This window comes from Herpailurus yagouaroundi, unplaced genomic scaffold, assembly GCF_014898765.1.
Source record: "Herpailurus yagouaroundi ecotype Mexico unplaced genomic scaffold, PumYag 164, whole genome shotgun sequence".
Lineage (NCBI taxonomy): Eukaryota > Metazoa > Chordata > Mammalia > Carnivora > Felidae > Herpailurus > Herpailurus yagouaroundi.
The window spans coordinates 4525821-4547966 of record NW_024412405.1 but is presented as its reverse complement, the minus strand read 5'-3'; the positions used below and the strand labels follow the sequence as shown (position 1 = coordinate 4547966).

Genomic DNA, 22146 nt, shown 5'->3' with positions numbered 1-22146 from the left:
GCAAATAAACATAACACTTTTATGACAATCCAATGAGAGATGATTGCTTTCTATTTTGCGTATAGTGGTTAAGGACATGCAACGTCCAGTTACTGTGTGGGCAGTGGGGTTTAGCGATGAATAAGATACATATGTTCCTCACTTTCACAGAATTTACCTTTTGATGACGGGAAAACAGGAAAAAAGAAAAAGCAAATGAACAAGTAAAATGTAGAATGAAAAGATTAAGTGCGATGGAGAGAAATAAAGCAGGCGAGGGGCTGGGGAATGTCTGGGCGGTGAACCAGAACAGGGAGTTCATGAGTGTCAGAGGGTTAAGCTGGGGGTCAGGAATGGGGAAACAAGAAGAAGCCCAGAGAATGAATTTGGATTGGCCTTTGTAATGATTGCCAAGGGTGCTATCTTCCATCTGTGTTTTTCTTTGTGACTTTAATTATCCTGAATGTAACGCAGATACTGAACTATTTGAAATTCTATTATTTATTGCTCTGCATTTTCCAAAGTCATATGGTTGCAACCTTTAATAGGCAGCAGACTGTTTACTGAGGATTAAACTAAGGTCAGAAGAAGATCTTAGGACCAACGATAAAATCTTTAACATATGACTTAGAAAAGGCTTGTTTCACACATTTGGCCCAAACAGAAATGCCGTGAATCACTCTAAAAGATGAGGCTGCTACTTGATCGTGAACATGACTTGCACAGAGTAGTATGCATGATCTCCACGGACTGAAGGGTGCTTGTGTGGGTGCTTCGCTCTTTGGACCCATGGGTCAGCCTTATGAGAGCAGCAAGCCTTGAACAACATGTATTTGCTAGTGGGCATGGGCACTTAAGCACCATTGCTTTCCTGCATCCCATACGTTTTTGTATCTTGTGTTTCCATTTTCCTTTCGTTCAGGATATTTTTTAATTTACCTTCTAAATATATATATTTTTAAATATTTATTTATTTTTGAGAGAGAAACAAAGCATGAACAGGGGAGGGGCAGAGAGAGAGAGAGACACACACAGAACCTGAAGCAGGCTCCAGTCTCTGAGCTGTCAGTACAGAGGCTGATGCAGGGCTTGAACCCATGAACCATGAGATCATAACCTGAGCCAAAGTTGGACACTCAACCGACTGAGCCACCCAGGTGCCCCTACCTTCTGATTTATCTTTGACCCATTAGGTGTTCAGGAATGCATTGTTTAATTTCCACATATTTGTGAATTTTCCAATTTTTCTCCTGTTACTGATTTCTAGTTTCATACCATTGTGGTTGGAAAAGATGCTAGGTATGATTTCAGTCTTCTTAAATCTATTCAAATTTGTTTTGTGCCCTAACATTTTATTTATCTTTAAGAATTTTCTTTGTGCATCTAAGAAGAGTGCATATTCTGCTACTGTAGAATGAAACATTCTGTGCATATCTGTTAAGGGCAACTGCTCTGTAGTGTTGTTCAAGCACACTATTTCTTTATTATTTTCTTTTGGATGACCTATCCTTTATTGAATGTAGGGTATTGAATTTTCCTACTGTTATTGTATTGCTATCTATTTGTCTCTCCAAATCTGTTAACATTTGTTTTATACGTTTAGGGGCTCCAATGTTGAGTGTATGTGTGTGTGGTGTGTGTGTGTGTGTGTGTGTGTGTGTGTGTGTGTGTATACATAGTTGTTGTTTTATCCTCTTGATGAATCAATCCACTTGTCATCATGTAATGACCTTGTTCATCCCTTGTGACATGTTTTGACTTGTTGAAGTCTATTTTGTCTAATACAAGAGTAGCCACTTCTTGTCTCTTTTGTTTACCATTGGAGGAAATATTGTTATCCTGCCCTTCACTATGTGTGTCCTTAAAGCTGAGTGACTTTCTTGTAGACAGCATATGGTTGGATTTTGTTTTTCTTTCAAATCATTCAGCCACTCAATGCCTTTTGATTGGGGAATTTAATCCATTTACATTTAAAGTAATTATTGATAGTGAGGACTTATTATTTTCCTTTTGTTAATTGTTTTCTGGCTGTTTCGTAGTTCCTTTGTCCCTTTCTTACTGTCTTGCTTACTTTGCTGCTTATTTTGTGTACTGGTAGCTTTGATTCCTTTGTCTTTGTATTTTGAGTGTCTACTACAAGTTTTTTATTTGTGTTTACCATGAGGCTTACATAAAACAGCTTAGTTACAGTAGTCTATTTTAAGCTGGTAGTGACTTAACTTCAATTTCCTATAAAAACTACACTTTTACTTCTCCCTCCCCCACACTTTGTTACTGATATATGCCTGTTTACGTCTTTCTATGTTGTGTATCTATTAACAAATTACTATAGTTATAATTCTTTTAATACTTTCATCTTTTAACTTTTATACTGGAGTTGAAAGTGATTTATAATTCACGATAGCCATTTCTTTCAGGTTTATGAAGATTTGTTTTATCCCTTTATTTATGTTGGGTTTTCTTGGTTCTTCATGTTCCCTGTAGAGTTGCTTTGTTGCCTCTGCATTTGAAGAAGCACTACCTCTCCTACTCCCTATGGACTGACTTTCCCTGGAAGACACCTCCATTGGTCAGCAGTGCTTGATATCAGCCACTCTAAGGCCAGACAGGAGCAAGGTCCCCTTTGCTTCCTCCTTTCCCTCCTGGAGGAAAAGAATCTGTTCTCTGCTTCTCCTCAGTCATACAAAACAAAACAAAACAAAACAAAACAAAACAAAACAAAACAAAATGCTGGGTATAAGAGACTGTCCTGTCCTTTTCTTTGTTTCTAACTGTATCAAGCACCAAGCTCTTTTGGTTATTCCACACTAAGTACAGGGTGAGATGATGGAAACCAGCTCCCTAGAAGGCACTCTGAGAGGCCATAGGGCACAGGTGCACCCTTCAATCTCACCCCCCAATGGAGGACTCAGGCTGAGGCAGCCTTCTTGGTGCTGAGCTACGCCTATTTGGGGGAGGGACTAAGGTGAATAAATTGAAACCGCTCCTCTTACCTATAAAAATGTGACTGCTTCTCAGTTTGTGCTCTACTACTTAGCTTCTACTTCTTAGCTGGATTCTGGATTTCTTTTCAAGGTATCTCAGCACCAATATTATTGTTAAATCAATGTTTCTGTGCAGGGATGATATGTAAGGCTCCCTACACTGCCATCTTGCTGACATCATCCGTCATTTGGAACATTTGTTTATTTATTTATTTATTTATTTATTTATTTAAACGTTTATTCATTTTTGAGAGACAGAGAGAGACAGAGCGTGGGCAGGGGAGGGAAAAAGAGAGAGGGAGACACAGGATCCGAAGCAGGCTCCAGGCTCTGAGCTCTCAGCACAGAGCCCGACACGGGGCTTGAATCCACGAAGCGTGAGAGCATGACCTGAGCCGAAGTTGGACACTTAACTGACTGAGCCACCCAGGCACCCCGATTCCATTCTTTTCTGTCAAGCCATCATTCTCTTTACAAGCTTTCATTTGTTTGGGATTTTACAGATAAATATATTCAATACCCACTGCAGGTGCTTGCTTGTACTGTGCTTTCCTCATTCATCTCTTACTTTCTGGAATTCCATTCTTGAGTAGTTTACCCAAAATGGGCTCATGAGAAGAATGCTCACAAAGTTTTTGCACTGATAAAACTGTATCTTTGGGGGTGCCTGGGTGGCTCAGTAGGTGTGAGCGTACGACTTCAGCTCAGGTCACGGTCTCATGGTTCATGAGTTCGAGCCCCGCATCAGGCTCGCTGCTGTCAGTGCAGAGCCTGCTTGGGATTCTCTGTCCCCCTCTCTCTGCCCCTCCTCTGCTCACTCTCTCTCTTTCTCTCAAAAATAAACATTTAAACATTTATACATTAGGGACAGCTGTCTAGATACAAAATTCCCATTTCTTCTCTTGAGTTGTAGGAATTTCTCCACTGTCTTTGGGCATTAGATGCACATTAAAGAAAACTAAGGTAAGAGAAATTTTTCTTCTCATAAGTGGCTTGACTTTCTTGCCTGACCGTACAAAGAGTTGTTTATTTACCTTAAAAAGGCAAAACTTATTTGGCTATAAATGTCAGGGTTGACTATTATGATAGGTAGAATAACAGCCCTCAAAGACGTCTACAGCCTCATCCCTGAAACTTTTGTGAGCATTTTACTTCATGTGGCAAAGGAGACTTTGCAGATGTGACTGAGATAAGAAATTTGAGGAAACTACCCTGGCGAGCCCAGTGTAATCACAAGGGTCCTCACAGAGGAAGCTGGTAGGGTCAGAGTCCAAGAAGGAGATGCGGTGATGAAAGCGAAGCTCGGAATGATGTGGTTGCTGCCTGGGAAAATAGAAGAGGCCACAAGGCAAGGAAAGTAGGTGGACTGGAGGAGCTAGGAGAGGCAATGGATGGGTTTTCCAGCTTCCAGAAGAAGCACTATCTTGCCAACACCTTGAGTTTTGCCCAGCGAGACTTCTCATGTTTTGCACTGTGACATAATACATGTGTGTTGCTTTACGCCACTGAGTTTGTGGTAATTTGTTACAGCAGCCACATGGAACTGGTGAATTTTGGAATCAACCTTTCTGGGCCCAGGATGTGTTTGTTTTGCTTGACTTTTGTTGTTGCTGTTTTTTTCAGGGTTCCAGTTCTGTGTAGGATGGTAATTCTTTACCTGTCTTACATATTCTATAGCTCTACATTCTTTTCTCAAATTCTAAACTCTTTATTTCCATCTTCTTTTGGGTAAAACCCACTTTCCGTTGTGAAACTTTTTATTTTCATTTAAATGAGGATTTTTCCTCCTCGTCTTCCAAGTTCTTTTAACCCGCACTGAAATTTCCAGGATGGTAAGATTCTAGATTTCTGTGTACATGTGAGGGCTTCTTCACCTTTAGGGAGTTGACTTTTGCTGGCTCTTTATGAAGTTGGTCACTGCCGGGACCTGTCGCTATTTTCTCTGCCTCCTCTCTGCCCTTCCACACCCAGCCCGGTGTGAGCTCAGTGACTTTGTTACCCTTTCAACTTACTCTGGAAAACATGCCATTTCTTTCTGTCCATTTCTTTCACATGACTTAACAGAGGTAAAGAAAGGGCAGATGTATTTTCCTCAATCATGTTGATGGCGGAAGTCCCTTGTTTATTTCTGCTTTGCTACGTAATTGTTTCGTAATTATTTCGTAGAGGCGAGGATGAGATTTACTTTTAATCTCCCAGTAGAATTTAACACTTGATGACTGTTTCTTCTAGAAACTCAGGCTTCCTGAAGTTTGTTTCTCTAACCATTCTCTTTTTGGCGTCTCCTTTTAAATCTCTTTGCAAATTACTCCTAAATGTATCTCCTCCATATTGATGTGTTTCAAGACCTCTGATGTAGTCCTGTTCTCTTTTGTTTTCACCTTGTTTCTGTGGTGTTCTTAAATACTGTGTTGTGTTGTCATATAACAGCCACATGCTGATGGTTTGGATGTAGATCTTTAGCTCGAGCCACCAAGCTCCAAGCCTGTACACATCTCTTCCTTTACAACTTGGCGGCACCTCAGCCTCACTGTAGAACTTGTCCCCAGATCCCTTCCTGCAGTGTTCCTCTGTCATTTAGTGTGATGGCTGTGTCCTCGCTTCTCTAACCCACAATGCTGGGTGTCATTCTTGACTGTTCCTGCTAACACCTTACGTTAATCGCAAAACCCTACGAGTTATTCCCCATGAATCCAACCTGCATTAATCCATTTCGCTCATTCCCATCTCACCATCCTGGTACAGACGGCCATCATCTCCCACCTTGGCTGGTTCTTTGCCCCCATTTTTGTACCTTTTCTTGCCTGGAAGCCGCATCGTGATATTTCTAAAAGATGGAATAATCATTTCTCTCCACTGCTCACAGCCCTACAGGGGCCTCCAGTTGCCCTCCATACAGCTCTGCCCCTCAGCTCTGCCCGGCTGCATTTGTTTTCTCCTGATTTCCCTTGCTCCACCTCAACTATGGAACCAAGCCTACGATAACTATGGATTTCCAGGCCACACTATACTTGCTTTATACAAAAAAATCACGATGTCTTGATTGGTTTACTTTCTCTTTTTAAAAATGTGTTATCAATATGTTATCCCTTAAAACTATTTCCGGCAGCTGTACGATAATAACATTTAAAAATCAAGAGAAGTCACCAATGTAGCAGCTCTGATCGACACCTGCTGTCTGAGCCATCTATTTCCAGCTGTTGAAGGAGGTAACACTGGGGGTACAAATGTTTGCAAGGAAACGTCCAATTGATAAAATAGAATAAAAACCAAATATTAATGAAATATGTCTGATTCTTCTATAAAATGTTGTCAACCTAAAATTTATGTATTTGTTATATGTCAGAACAGGAAAGATCTACTCTTTTAAGAGCAAACACTTTCAAGTGCACGCGTAAATTATTTTCACAAACTAATACTGGCATTCTTTTTATTGAATTTCGCAGGTCGTTGCACACATTAATTTTCTTAAGTTTTCAAAAACAGATCAGTACATCAAGTATGTACAGCTGAGTGGAGGTGGGAAGTTCAGCCTTTTTATACACCACAGCACATCTGTATTTTAGCTGTGGACTAGCAAAGATAAAATAAGCAGTAATACTCTTGGAGTGTACTTCCGAATTTTCAAATACTGACTATAAGTAGTAATGCATTCTGGTTTACAAAAGCATCCTACAGGGGCGCCTGGGTGGCTCAGTCGGTTAAGTGTCTGACTTCGGCTCAGGTCATGATCTCGTGGTTCATGGGTTCGAGCCCTGCGTCCGGGCTCTGTGCTGACAGCTCAGAGCTTGGAGCCTGCCTTGGATTCTGTGTCTCCCTCACTCTCTGCTCCTCCCCCACTTGTGCTTTGTCTCTCTCAGTCTCTCAAAAATAAATAAATGTTAAAAAAAAAAAACGAGGGGCGCCTGGGTGGCGCAGTCAGTTAAGCGTCCGACTTCAGCCAGGTCACGATCTCGCGGTCCGGGAGTTCGAGCCCCGCGTCGGGCTCTGGGCTGATGGCTCAGAGCCTGGAGCCTGTTTCTGATTCTGTGTCTCCCTCTCTCTCTGCCCCTCCCCCGTTCATGCTCTGTCTCTCTCTGTCCCCCCCCCAAAAAAAAAAAAGTTGGAAAAAAAAACCCAAAAAAAAGGAAAAGCATCCTACAGAATAGGCACTTCGTGTGTATTTTTTCATTAGCATTTCTCTGTAGTCTAATTTGCATGTGAAAAATCTAAGCATGTTTTAATATGTAGAAACACGTTATAATATTTATGCTTAAGTTTATAATTACTTTTAATTTACTGTTTCGTCTATTTGCTTAAAGGATTCGACACTCATTCAGTAGCACATATTCACTGAGTGCATATACTGTGCTGGGCTGTATTCTTGGCATTTGGCCTTAGGGAGTAGAATTCGTGTGCGCGCATGTGCGTGTATGTGTGTGTGTGTGCTGTGTGTGTGTGCAGTGGGGGAGAAATGCAGACAGTACATTAAAACAGGTAACCATGCACTGACTCTCTTTAATGAGAACATTCCCAGCAAGATAGGATGAAATGCCAAAAGAAAATGCCGAGAGGACGTAAGAATATATACCTAGTAACTATTTGTTTTTCTTTCTTTGCTGACAATACAGCGGCGGAATTGGGTAAAAAGCACCTCACTGATTTTATAGATATAAGTATGGTGTAAAGAAATAGGAAATCAACCTACGACATTGAAAAAAAATGTTTAGTAAGTAAACATCTCTAGCCAGTTTTAGAACTCTGTGTGTTACTTTAGTTCACGAGTGATGTCGCATTTCACACGGTTTCAGTAACTAGCTCACAAAATGCTTTTAAAGTAAATAAACAAATACGTAAATAACAGAATGCTTTTAAAAAATGATCGGATGCTTGCGGGTAGTTGCAGAGAACGCCCTGCCATTTTGAATTAGCTTATGTTTAAAGTTGAATTCGTTAATTCGGTAAATATTTGCTGCATGTCTGCTGGAGGCCAGGCATGGTGTCAGGCCCTGGGCAAATAGCAGAGAACCAAACATTAACAGTGTCTGAACCCAGAGAAGTCGGGATCCGACATGTGTACTGTTTTGAAGGGAAAAGACGCCTTTCTTTTGTCAGAGCATCTCGTGGGCAGCCGCCTTCAGTAAGAACAACCAGGATGATTAATTCTTCCTCGCATTTTCAGCTCTCTGTCTTTGAAAGTGCCTTGGGTACATGATCTCATTTAAACAAATGTGAAACTACCTTATTGTCATCTCGTCACTGAAATGATGCAGTATCAAAACGGGATGATGAGTTGGTCTCTGTGACTTGTAACTGGGGAGATCTTTTATCCAGGGACTGTCACCATCCAGAGTGGCACTGGTGGGTTTTACTGAAGTGAAGCTTCCTCACAGACCTTGGGAACAGCAAAGCGAGGTGGTGTGGGGGTCTGCCGGATACTGTGGGAGCATTGGCTCCCCTGGGGGACTGATGCAGGTCCTGGGAATACACGAGAGGAGGGACAAGGGCACCTGTCTCTCCTCTCTGGCTCTCCCTCCCAGCGCCCGCCCTGCACCTGTGGGCATGTCAACTGGGAGAGCTGCCTCAGGGAACTGAACTCAGGTTCAAGGGGTAGTTTGCTTTGTGTGATCACCTCGGGTCCTTTCCTCCTCCAAACATTCAGAAAATGCGTAGTTTTCGTTTTCTATTTTTCCCTCAAGAATCCCATTTGGAAAAAGTTCAGATGTGACGGGTTGGCCTTCGGGGAGCTCGCTGAAGTGGGTGCACGCACTCAGCAGTTGTGTTTACGAATGTGAAAGCGTTACCAGCTGCTGCGTCCTACCGTGCAGCCCCTTTCAGAAATCCCCAGGGAACATTTTCTTTAAACTCAGTCTAGGACAAGTTGTTTTTTTCTTGAGCTTCTGGCATATTGTCCCATGGACTCTGAATTTGATTATTGTTTCCCTTTTTGCTACGACCGAGGTGAAGCTTGGGGATGCGTGTGGTCCAACATGACCAATCATATGGGAACACTTGTTATACTATTTTAGACCACCACAGTTTCATTTTATTATTCTCTCTGTATGTTACCATTTCCCTCATCTTCTTTTTGATTATTTTATGCTATTTTGCCCCCCCCCCCCCCCCTCAATCCCACAGTTCTTAATCTGGCCTCAGGGTTCGCCATTTACTCCAATCTTTACATGACGGTGAGAAACCCAGTGACTTCACACTGTGGATTCACAGGAGAGGAGCGTTTATACCCTCCTCAAGGCCGTCTGTCCCAAAGCACCGTGTTCTGGCACAGAGATCGGGTCCCCTCCGGCCGACCCATTTTCTGTAGCTGCTGGCTGCTGTCTGCACCCTTCCTGGGGTTCTTCCACACCGCAGCTCCCCTGTCACTCCCCAGGGAAGCCTGAGGGGTCCCAGAGGAGAATTCATGTGCTGAGCACAAACCACTTTACGTGAATATTACAGAGGGACATTGCCAAGTTCCTTGACCATGTCCTAGGAAAGGCTATGTCTTGGCAACTTCCCACGCTCTCTGGAAGCTCTCTTCTGTTGCCCAGCGCGCTGGGGAGGGGGCTTCTCCCCTGATGCCCTTCCCTAAATTCTCCCCCTGCTAGCCCCCTCCTCTCTGGGAAGCAAGGAAAAACCAGAAAACTTGTGTAAGTGTGTTATTCAGAGACATTTGGTGCATTTTTTTTTTTCTTTCGCCTCCAACTCTGCCCATGCAGACCGGGCTCTGTGATGACAATTGCTGCAATGCACAAGAACAAAAGAAAACGCAGAACATTCTTAGGAAGTGTTTGCCCTCAGGTTCCTGACTCCGATGGTTGTCCGGGTTAATGTGCCAAGCACAGCTGAAAAACCAGCAGAGCGCCCTGATTTGTTTTCTTTTCCTTTTTTTTTCTTTTTTTTTTTTCCTTGAAGATGAAATTCAGTTCTAAGTTTCAGACTCGGTCTAGCAACTAAGTGGAGGTGAAAAACCGCTTTCCTCACAAGTTACTCTCTCCATCGTAGGAGCCTACACGTTCGTTCCGTGGCTGCTCAGCTTTAAAAGAGGAAGGGCCCTGGAAGAAAAGGAAAATAAAATCCTGGTGAAAGAAACCGGTTACTTCTTTATATACGGGCAGGTAGGTTCAACGCCCCACCTGTGCCACCGCCCAGTGCCTCCTTTTTGTGCTCGCTTCTGACAGAGTTCTTTGGTTTGTTCCTCAGGTTTTATACACGGATAACACCTTTGCTATGGGACACCTAATACAGAGGAAAAAAGTCCACGTCTTTGGGGACGAACTGAGTCTGGTGAATTTGTTCCGATGTATTCAAAATATGCCTGAAACACTACCCAATAATTCCTGTTATTCCGCTGGTAAATAACAGTTCTGTATAAATAGACAGAAAGACACTCTTTGATATGCTGTGTGTTTTTTCTCCTCTTGAATGATGAGCTGGTTCCTTTTAATTGAAACAGAAAAAATCGTTACTAAGAGTTCTATCCCGTTTCTATACATTGAGAGAGGGCACGAACTCAGAGCTGTCGACACTGAGAGCAATTCTAAACTGCGTTTTCTTCAGCAGGTAAAACTGTATAATAACTACAGCAGTGGTAATAGAATGAGAACGGTCACCACGTGCCCGACGACCTTGTCTGTCCCTTACCTGTGCTCCTTCACAGGATTCGCCCTGTTCAAGGGAGGCGGAATCCAGACACAGGGAGGCAGCACACGGTGTCCTAGCTTGCAGAGTTTCTAAGTTCCAGAACTTGGCATAAACCACCCGGTGTGACCCCAGAGTGGGAGCCCCCAAAGCTTTTCTTTTTTCTTTTTCTTTTTCTTTTTTTCTTTTTTTTTTTTTTTTTTTGTTTTTTTGTTTTTTTGTTTTAAGGGCTGCTAGAGAATGCCCTGGTCAGTTTGAGGGTCTGGTCAAGTTGCACAGTGGCTTTCTCTCAGCCTCATACAGGTGACCTCTGGTGGAAAGGGACAGCAGACGGATGGCTTTGGGGTGTGAACATGTAGGTGCAAGGCTGCTGCAGCCCAGGGGCCCTGAAGACGCAGAGAGAAAAGAGGAAGGGTGGGATTTGTTCATGTCAGGCCTTTGGGCTGTATTTGCCTACATAGTCTTTATTTCGTGGTGGGGGTGAATTCATCAAAGCTGGTGGTGGGCGGGTGGGGGGAGCCCATATTTGCCTTAAACACATTGATTCCTCCCTGGTGATTTTGACAAATCCAATGGAGAACCCTGAGGAATGTCTTCAGTTCCAGACTGTTCCCGTGAAAAGACAGCGTGAAACACAGGCCCGGGACTGGCCACGCTATTTGTTTTTGTTTTTGTTTTTTTTAATTTTTTTTTTTAACGTTTATTTATTTTTGAGACAGAGAGAGACAGAGCGTGAACAGGGGAGGGGCAGAGAGAGAGGGAGACACAGAATCGGAAACAGGCTCCAGGCTCTGAGCTGTCAGCCCAGAGCCCGACGCGGGGCTCGAACTCACGGACCGTGAGATCATGACCCGAGCCGAAGTCGGACGCTTAGCTGACCGAGCCACCCGGGCGCCCCTGGCCACGCTATTTGAAGCGCTAACTCGCAAAGCTATCGGCCGACAAGTGCACAAGAAGCCAATTGGGAAGGAAGGAAAATAGTTCATAAAAACGGAGACGATTGTCATTCTGGATCCACTGCCTTAAATAGCTGTTACGGGATGACGAGGAAGTGTGTTAAATTGAAACTCCCTCATTTTCATAAAGAAAAGCTCCCCTGTGCCCAGCGATGACCAGTGTCCTGCCGTTGCAGGATCCTTGGAAATGGCGAGGCCGCCCCCTGTCTGTGCTGTTCACATGCAGCAGTAATTACGACTTCGCGAGCTGCTCGTGGAGGCTTTCTGGTCATCTGCCCCTCCGCGTTCACGGTCTCGGCCACACTTCCTAGCTGCCCGCTTTTTTTTTTTTTAAACAATTTTTTTTTCAACGTTTATTTATTTTTGGGACAGAGAGAGACAGAGCATGAACGGGGGAGGGGCAGAGAGAGAGGGAGACACAGAATCGGAAACAGGCTCCAGGCTCTGAGCCATCAGCCCAGAGCCCGACGCGGGGCTCGAACTCCCGGACCGCGAGATCGTGACCTGGCTGAAGTCGGACGCTTAACCGACTGTGCCACCCAGGCGCCCCCTTTTTTTTTTTTTTTTTTTCCTAGCTGCCCGCTTTTTAAGAGTAGTTAACTGGGCCGTAAAGCTGAGTCTCAATGCCTGTGGCATAGTATCATCCATGAGAACCGTTCTCTAGGACACCTCAGGTTTGCAATTTTAATCTGCTCTGGGGCAAATCTGTTTAAAACCATTAAAAACCACAGATTTGTATCTGAGTGCGTGAAGCGCTTCCATACAGAATACCCTGGAAAAAATGTAGGTGGTCCATGTGAGGAGCCCAGCAGAAGACCAGGTGCCTCTTTTACACACTTACTCACTATCTCATGAACAAACTGAGTGTGTCTGTTGTAGAAGGTACAGCTGATAGCTATCATCTGGAAGACTCGAAATAGCCAATAACTCAGCATTAGAATTTTAAACAGAACCTACTTGAAAATAGTTCACACTGACTTTATTTTGAGAGTTAGCATTACTTAATGCTCTGTGATCAATAGCCTTTTCGAAATACTAGATTATCTTCAGCCTTTATAACAACTGATTTCTTCAACAAATAAATTCCAATCTATTTTTTTGTCTTTCTACTATTTAATGTAGTCATCAAATGCCTTGCTAATCCTGAAAAGTGTACAATTACCCTTCACAGTACCTGAAACTATGTTCTTTTGTTTGTTGTCTGTCTTAGTCCGTTACAAAAACAAACAAGCAAACAAACAGACAGACACCCAAGATCCTTGGAGACAGAAACTTTTGTAATTCTGATCACAGCTCTTGTGTGTCTTGAAAGGTGCCTGGCATATCATTAAGTATTCAGTAAATAAAAACTGACTGTCAGGAGATCTGGGTGCTTTGGGTTTGATGATGGATGTTAACATATGTAACATAGTTCCTATAATACATTTTCACTGCATATTCATGAAAACGCAACTACCTTTTAAATTATTGGTTGAAAGTATTAGCAGTTTTGATATTATTTTGTTTGTTGGTTTCTTTGTTTTTTCTCCTCCTTCCTTTTCCCTCCTATTTTCCTTTTAACATGGGGTCTGTATTGGGGTCCGCATCGTCGTGCTTACTGAGTGTAGTTCCCGAGTTGTGTTTTGTATTCCTGAATCACAGGATGCATCTCTGTAAACTAGGCACACACAGATTTATCGATCAGTTTTGAGAAGCTAAGTGCTTTCGTGCTTTTGGTTATAAAGTCAGATATGGTCATTTAAGGAAACATGAAATATAGAAGGCTGTAAAAAATAATGCAAATGAGCCCTAATCCTATGGTCTGGACTGTAGGGAAAACTATGTTAGCATATAGGCTTAGCTAATGAATGGTTCTTTTTTTTTTTTTTAACAATGTGTACATTTTATATGCACATTTTAAGTGTGTACGTGCAGCATACCCACACTGCACGGTGTGTGTCGTTTTTTTCTATCTCTATTTTGTGTTTTTGCTTAACGTTATTATAAATAGTTTTCTTTGTCAATACAAGGAAGCAAAACCACTTTTAACCATATACTATCCCATCAAGATGACGTGCTATGATTACTTAACTTTTTTTCTTACCACCAGACATTGGTTTCCGTTCAGCGTCTCCATTTTATCGACAGTAGGTGGTAAACACAGTGATATCTGTTGTCATTCTTTCTGCTCATTTGCTTTAGCTGTTTCTGTTTTCCGGCTGGTGGAATGGTGTAACTGGTTCAGACGTCTACCGGTGTGATTTGAGGTGTGCATGCAGACGTTAGCATTTTCCCAACATGACATAGTTTTATTTAATACACGTCCCCCGCATCGTACAACCACTTAAAGTCCCTGTAAATCACTGTTTTCCAGGCATCGCAAAGCTGGAAGAAGGAGATGAACTCCAATTGGCAATACCGCGGGAAGACGCTAAAATATCGCAAGATGGAGATGGCACGTTTTTTGGAGCATTGAAACTTCTGTGACCTACTTCTACCTTGTTCGCGGCGAATTCCTTCCTTTCTCTGTGCCTCTAAGGAGAGAACACTTCGCTGGAAATGCCAGAGGAAGAAAACCAGGAGTTACCGAACTCTTTTCTGTGAGCTATTTGTTTTGATTTGCTGAACCTAGAGCAAAACAGGAAATTGAACAGACAGCCGCAGCCCAGGGGTGTCATGTGAATTACAAGAAATAGAACCCGTTTGAGGAAAGATAGAAGTAGCCCTCTCACTATAAAAGCCACGTTGAGCAACTTAGGCATCGCGGCTTGGCTGGTAGCAAACACAGGTTTCCGAGGGGCGATAATCCTATTTCTTCCTAAACGGCATTCCGTTGTGCGCCGGGGAACAAGTGCCCATGTCCGCAGGACCTTAATTGAGACATTTTGGGAAATCTCAGGATTCATCCCCTCTATATTAAATATGCCCCTCCCCCACCTCTTCCAGTTAACGTTGTAGGAAGTAAGAAAAAAAAAAAAACCTTACAGAAATCTTGCGTTCAACACTTAAAAAAGTAATTAAACAAAGCTTCCATTTAAATGTATTATACGGTTGGACTTAAAATAAAATACAAGCACTATTTAAAGGTTTTTGGTTTATTTCAAGTTTGCACTTTTTGTCTGTAATATTCCGTATCACCTGATGGAACACCAGATAACACTTACCACGTATTTTTCCTAGCTTATTCAGTTACTTCAGAAACTTTTCCTGTAGGGTCATTCCAATTCTCATGCACATAAGCATTCAGCGAAAAAATACCTATAATTATTCTGTAAAAATAAAATCTCCGGTAGAAGTTAATGAGTACGTTTATAATAATGGAATGTATTTTCTCTTGATCTGTTCTTTTTTGTCAACTGCTGCTGGTATCCCAGCCTTTCAAAAGAGCACTCATGTTATTAGGTTTACGGAAGTCGAGGCTTCACTAAGGTTCTTGGCATCCTGAAGGATGTTACGTGCCGTGTGCTTGTTAAACGGATCCTGATACGCTGGGGACGCTATCCTTATTTTTGTCTAATAGGGAATCACGTGTGTGGATGCTGGCGTAGCCATCTTATAATGTCAGTCTCCCTTGTTTTGCTTGTCTTTTTAAAAATGTCACTGGTGTAAAGAGTTTATACTTCATTCAACAATGTCCTTCTCTAGCTTAAACAGTAAATGCAAGAATAGACCCTGGGCTACGATAATTCACTCCAGTCTACACCGAAGTGTTGTTAACAATGTGCTTTTCAAGACAACACAAAGAAGGATTTGTATTTTGCGTTCAAGATTAAACTTTCTTTAGAACTCTGATTTCCACGATTTTGACTTTTTGGTTAAAGTCAAGTATATTTTGCAACGTATTTTGTTTTACAAAAGTATAATTAAACAGTATAGGCAGAGCAAGAGTCCTGATCGAGGAGGTGAGTCATTTTCCTAGTGTTGCTGCTAACGTGAGTCACCAAATAAAAATCTTCAGTGCTTTCTGCCTGGCTTTTTTATTGGGTTTGGCTGACACTACCCCTCTTTTGGTTTGCCCCCATATAACTAAATGTCATTTTAAAAATTCAGGCAATGGAGTGCCTGAGTGGCTCAGTGGGATGAGCGTCACGCTTCAGCTCAGGTCATGATCTCGCCGTTCCCAAGTTCGAGCTCCGCGTCGGGCTCTGTGCTGACAGCTCAGAGCCTGGAGCCTGCTTCCGATTCTGTGTCTCCCTCTCCCTCTGCCCCTCCCCTGCTTGTGCTCTGTCTCTGTCTCTCTCTCTCTCTCAAAAATAAATAAACATTAAAAAAATATGTTAAAAAAAGTATTTGAAATTATGAATATTTTACATATTTCAAACAGGATTTGTTCACATCAATACTATATATATAAAGATCTACACTGAGTATTTCTTGGAGCATATGGTTAAAGAAGGCCATGCTACGGATCCACAGGCTTGCACACCAAGCTACTGTGATCGACAGCTGGCCGGCCGCCTTGTTCTTCTTTGATGACTTAGCATCATTTATCAGCAGGTGCAGAATTCAGCCACATAGACTATACTTCCAGTTTAAACCAGCATTGCAATGTGAATCCTGTCTTCCTCGAGTGTGAAACTGTGCAGAAAGTGAGACTGGTTCAGGGAGTGTATTTAGCAGTGAGGACGTGGGTCGGAGGTGAGGTGACGTGGTGCGGGGGGTGGGGGGGGGGTTCCCAGTGCAACGCACCGGTGGCCCCGCTTCCCTCTTTTCTATCTTGCCCCCAGTTGACTTTAGGAAAAATGAGGTTACCCTAGGACTTCCTGTGACAGCGCTTGCAAGGTTAAGTGTGTGGGCCCAACCAGACTCTCTGGTCTTAAATGCGAAGTCAGGATCGGGCTAGTAAACAGCTCCTCGAGGGTGTGGACTTGTCGCCTGTCAGGGACAGTCCATCCAGCAGCCAGCAAGTGTCCACGATGAAGTGACGTGCCGCCCACCTGACGCCTGCAGAAATCAGCTGTACTTCTCAGTCCTTGTGCAGAGAGGGGACCTGCCAGCCTGGTTTGCTCTGGGGGGCATCAGCTCACTGATAGAAGAACCGAATAAACCCTTTTGTAGTTTGGGTTAGGAATCCGGCTTGCCCGCCCCGGAGGAGAGGTTGTAACCCCTGAGCAGCGCCGCAGAACGGGCTTCGGCTCTCTCCTTGCTTTATAGTTTTCCACTCGGTTGCTAAGACAGAAATCTAGACTCATGTGAAACAGGACGTTTAAACTTCTTTTTTGAAATACGGAGGTTTTATTTCAAAACATGCATGCAATAAGATGCCATACCTCTGGGGTGCAACTTGGTGACACGTTTTTACAAAGTGGGCATCCCCCTGTAGCCACCCCCAAATCTAAATAGGGAACACTGTCAGTCCCCCACCGTCACCCAACCTGGCCCTTCTTGCGGAAAAACACTTATTTGGAAACAATGCTGGGGGTGTGTGGCCACAGCAAACCCCCTCAGGCTTAAGGTTCCTCTTAACAATGGAACAGACCCCACCTACTCCCCCTCGGGGTTCCCTCGGGAATTTGATGAAAGACATACTTAAGGCCAGAGACCACCCCTCCTACAATGGAAAGGAGCCCATCAGGAATGGACAACCCAGCACCTAGAGCGATCCAGCCAGTAAGGGTAGAGCCTGAAAAGGACCAAGGGGGAAGGGATGGCGGAGGGGGAGGGCTGACCAGAACCTTATAAAGCAAGGACCCTCCCCTACAGTCCTGGCGTTCACTTTCCAATGTCCCCTCTCAGGAAAGAGAGCTTTGCTACTACTCTTCCCTTCTGATCTTACACTTTTAGTAAACTTCTGCCCGATGCTCATTCTGTGTCCCCCTCTTCCTTCTTCCAAGCAGCGAGACAACAAACCCCAGGTATTGTGGTGAAAAATCTTGCAACATTATCCTGGTGTGATCCTTACCAATATTTAGAATATAGGACACTTCATGGGCTGACTGGGGGGCTCAGTTGGTTATAAGTGTCCGACTTCGGCCCCAGTCATGATCTCACGGTTTGTGAGTTCGAGCCCCGCATCGGGCTCTATGCTGACACCTCGGAGCCTGGAGCCTGTTTCCCATTCTGTGTCTCCCTCTGTCTCTGCCCTTCCCCTGTTCATGCTCTGTCTCTCTCAAAAATAAATAAACACTAAAAAAATGTTTTAGAATATAGGACACTTCGTTTTGTATGTGTGAAAAGCTGTTAGGCGGGAGGTCCCTTCTACTTGCTAGATGAGATGCTGTCTGAATCATTTCATAAAGCTAATTAGATCTTAATAAGTGAATAAATTAGGAAAGAAGGAAAGAAAGAAAAGAAAAGAAAAGGAAAGGAAAGAAAAGAGAAAAGAAAAAAGAAAAGAAAAGATGTTAGGCAAATTGTTTTGTTTTATCTAATTTTTTAGGGCACACTGGATTTATTGTTTTTTCGGTTTCTTTATTTATTTTGAGAGAGAGAGAAAGTGGAGAGGCAGAGTGAGGGAGAATCCCAAGCAGACCCCGCACCGTCAGCACAGAGCCTGACATGGGGCTCAAACCCACAAACCGTGAGAAATCAACCTGAGCTGAGATCAAGAGTCAGACACTTGAGCAACTGAGCCTCCCAGGCGCCCCCACACACTGTCTTTAAAGCTAATCACAAAGATGGGAACTGATGGGGTAGGAGGGAGGGGTGAGCCCTGTCTCCTGAAGCCACGGTTGATATCCTGTTATGACACTGTCCTGTCCATTGAGACGGGCCCAGGGGCTAGTCGTTGCAGAGAAGCAAACAACTGCACTACCGAACAACCATATGCCTGGTAGGCAGCAGAACAACTTAATTTCTGTGTCTCCCTCTTCCCTCTCTATAAAACTGGCAGTAACTTCTCACAAAGGCGCACACAGGCGCACACACACTTCCACACGCACCCCAGGACCGCGCGACCGAAAGCAGCACTTGGCGTCGGAGCTGGCTTCTGGGGCCGCAGAGGCTGCTGTTCCTGGTTAGTCCTCTGCTGTCCCCATCTTGAAACTTGTCATACTTTTTGAACAAGGGGCCGTGCCTTCTCATTTTGCACTGGGCCCTGAAAATTCCAGAGGGGTCCTGCCTGGAGCTCGCGGAGAGGAGTACAGGGTGGTGAGTAAGGGCTCCTCTCGAGGGCGGTGCCCCTGGAGTTCAAGGCCCTTCTGGGCTGTTCCCTGGCTGGATTGTTTGGGATTCGGGGGTAGGGGTACTGCTCAGGTGACCGAGTTGTTGGGAGAAATGAACATGTGAAAGAACAGAATGGTGCCTGGCATGTTATATGTGTTAAATGTTGTTGCTTAAAAGATACACACACACACACACACACACACACACACACACACAGAAGAGGGGTTGTCATTGGAATTCAAAAGAAGTAAAGAGACACTCACTGTTTGGTTTTATAAATTAGCAGGAAATTGAAGAAATCTGGTTTTGTTGTTTGGTTTTAAGTTATCTTGAATAGACCAAAACTAAAAGAAGAAGAAGAGGAAGAGGAGGAAGAAGAAGGAGGAGGAGGAGGGGGGGGAAGAGGAGGGAGGGGGAAGGAGGAGGGGAAGGAGGGGGGGAGAAGGAGGGGAAGGAGGGGGAGGAGGAGGAGGAAGGGGAGAAGAAAGAAAGAAACAAGAAAGAGAGAACAGCCCTCTGCCCCCCCCCCACCCCGGTTTGGGAACACCACTCCGTCCAGCCCTTCTTCAGGTCCCAGAAGAACACCTGTCCTTACCCAACAGTGCCAGTGAAAAACAGTTGTGACTACACCCTGCCCTGGACACTAAGCATTTCCAAGGTTCAGGGACAGGTGGGGCAAGAGCATCCGTAGGGACCCGAGGTCATCCTAAATGTAACCTGATAGGAGCGAAAGAACCAGGATTCAGGGGATCAGGTGCCAGTGGCAAGAAACTTGGAAAGGGGGTGGGGTTTGGTGAGAAAGAAAATGTCCTCAAAAAAGATTCTCCTGGGTCTGGGGACACCCATGCAAGCCCAGCCTGCGGTGTGAGCAGACCAGGGGGCTCTGCCCACACCCCCTCAGGATCGCCCCGACTGCCTCCTTCCAAACCTGAGGAACAGCTGATCCCCATGCGGGGTCTTGCTCATCAGGGAGGGAGCATCCCGTTGGGGTCCCCGGTCACTCACTGGACTAGAAGCCACCCTCGGTGTGAACAGGGCAGTGTGGGTAAAGCGTCACCTGGGAACGAAAAACAGCCACATTTTTATTCGCATTTCAGATAGGTCTACTGCATAACACGTGGCAATTTGACTCCCTTGGAAGATGAGACAAATGGATTCATTTTTAAAGGGTAAACCACAGAGTGGCCAGGGCTGCCAGATAGAGTTCAAAAACCACAGCAAAAATGAACAAGATGTTTCTTTCTTTTTTTTTATAACATTTATTTATTTTTGAGTCCGAGAGAGACAGAGCATGAGCAGGGGAGGGGCAGAGACAGAGGGAGACACAGAATCCGAAGCAGGCTTCAGGTTCCGAGCCGTCAGCCCAGAGCCTGACGCCGGGGCTCGAACCCACGAACCGCGAGATCATGACCAGAGCTGAGGTCGGTCCCCCAGGCGCCCCTGTACAAGATGTTTCTAAGCAGCCTTGCCTGCTGAGGTTCCCTCTCCACCACCCTGGGAGCTGTCGTCCAGCCTCGGGGCAAACTCCTGCAGACCAGACAGGCTGCCTTCGTGTGGGCATCCGCATGTCCTGCAGGCCAGCGGGACCCGGTCTGTGCTCCCAGAGGCCCGTCTCCCCACATCCCAGGAGAGCAAGCCCGGTGGGAACATGCACAGGGGGTGGCTGCCTCCCCGGCGGGATCCGTCCAGCCACCTGTCCGCGTGGGGGTAATGCTCGTCTGTGAAACGCGAGACTAGCTGGAGTTCCGGCTGCTGGCTGGGCATCGTCGTGGGGAGCGGGCACCACCCCCGTCTCATGAAAGCCCATCCTGCCTTTGCCTGTGCCGTGGAAGTCCCTGCATTCCCAGCATGACGCCTGACGTCAAAAGCACAGAAATTGTCAACGAATGAAGCATAAAAGAAAAAGAGAGAAGAAAAAGAAATTTTCGATACAAGAGGACAAGATTAAAAAGAAAGACCTCCCCCCGCCCCCAGAAACCCAAAACAAGAGAAGAAGAGGAAGAGGAAGGATGAAAAGAAGGAAGGGGGTGACGGGAAGAAGGAAGACACATTTTCCATATTTAAAGGGCTAGGGAATCAAATTAGAATCAATGCATAGGCCTTACAGGATTGCTTTCTTTTAAAAAATTGTGTTAAGGTACAAATTCCATCCTGTAAAATTTACTCACTTAAGGTGCAAAACTCAATGGCTTTTTAAAATGAATTTGAGGAGCTGTGCAGAAAGTTACATAATTTAATTAAAAACATTAGGAACTTGAAATTATATTGCCAGGAAGGAAGGGGAGGGGCCTTGAGGAAGATTTAAAAAAAATATTTTAAAGAAAATGTGTGGGGCACCTAGGTGGCTCAGTTAAGTGCCTGACTTTTGATTTTGGCTCAGGTCATGATCTCAGGGTGCGTGAGTTCGGGCGCCGCATCTGACTCTGCACAGACAGTGTGGACCCTGCTGGGGATTCTCTCTCTCCTTCTCTCTTTGCCCCTCCCCTGTTCATGCATGCTTTTGATCTCTCTCTCAAAATAAATAAATTAAACTTAAAAACATTTAGAAAAAGGGAAAAGAAAATGTGTGAAGTATATACATATTTTTTAAATTTTAAACTAGATTTAGGTTTATAGGAGGTTACAAAGGCAGCACAGAAAGTTCCAGATACACCTCACCCAGGCTCCCCTACTGTTAATGTCTTACATCCTCACAACCGAGAAACTAGACGCATTGGCTGAACTCCACACCTGGTTAGGATTTCCTTGGTATTCCCACTGCTGTCCTTTTTCTTTGCAGAATCCAATCCAGGGCTGCCACACTGACCTCAGCTGTCCCGTCCCCTTTGTCTCCTCTGGTCTGTGATCGTTTCTCAGACTTCGCTTCGTTTCACGGCCCTCGAAGTTTGGGGGAGTGTGGGGCAGCTGCACTGCAGGATGTCCCTCGGTCTGTGTTTGCCTGATATTTTCCTCACGGTTGGAACGGGCTTAGTATGCCTCTGGGGGAAGAAGACCGAAGGGGTCAAGTACCCTTCACCTCCTATCAAACCAGAGATACAGGACCACCTGGCCTGGTAGTGTTTACTGAGTTCCCAAGAGACCGCTTTTAAAGTCACATGTTTCTCTAGTCGTGAGACTATTTCCCTGTATATGCTGCATTTGTTTGGAAAAAAACAAAACAAAACACAAAATGTTCTTTTGGGGCAACGGAACGGAGTCCTGCCTTTGCCTTGCTGAGATGTTATACCCACGTGCAACCACGAGAGGGAAGCACTAGAACAATGAACGTGAACCATCTGCCTTCTACTCCAGGGCAGTCAAAGGGAGAAATATTAAGAATGATAAAACCAGGAACTGGAGGAACGGTAAAAGGCAAACCAGACCCCGTTAGTGTTTTCTCACGTCGTATTCAACTTTCAACGAACATTTGCAGTCTCACAATCTCTACTCTGTCCCTATGTGACGGCCATTGATTCCTGTTGAGTTGTACGAAATGGTTTGCAAACCTGGGAACCTTGGCAAGGGCATTATCCCCAAAAGTTGGGAGC

General features: G+C 44.5%; 1 protein-coding gene across 1 annotated transcript in view; it reads left to right on the top strand.

The window, feature by feature from the left end:
• Window positions 1–14491, top strand: part of TNFSF13B (TNF superfamily member 13b) — a 33239-nt gene extending 18748 nt beyond the window's left edge. Inside the window, exons 4-6 of the mRNA XM_040487093.1 lie at window positions 9945–10057; window positions 10143–10293; window positions 13890–14491. Of these exons, the coding sequence (XP_040343027.1) occupies window positions 9945–10057; window positions 10143–10293; window positions 13890–14002 (377 nt within the window). The 3' untranslated portion in view covers window positions 14003–14491. The remainder of the gene's footprint in view (window positions 1–9944; window positions 10058–10142; window positions 10294–13889) is intronic.
• The last annotated feature ends 7655 nt before the right edge of the window (window positions 14492–22146 follow it).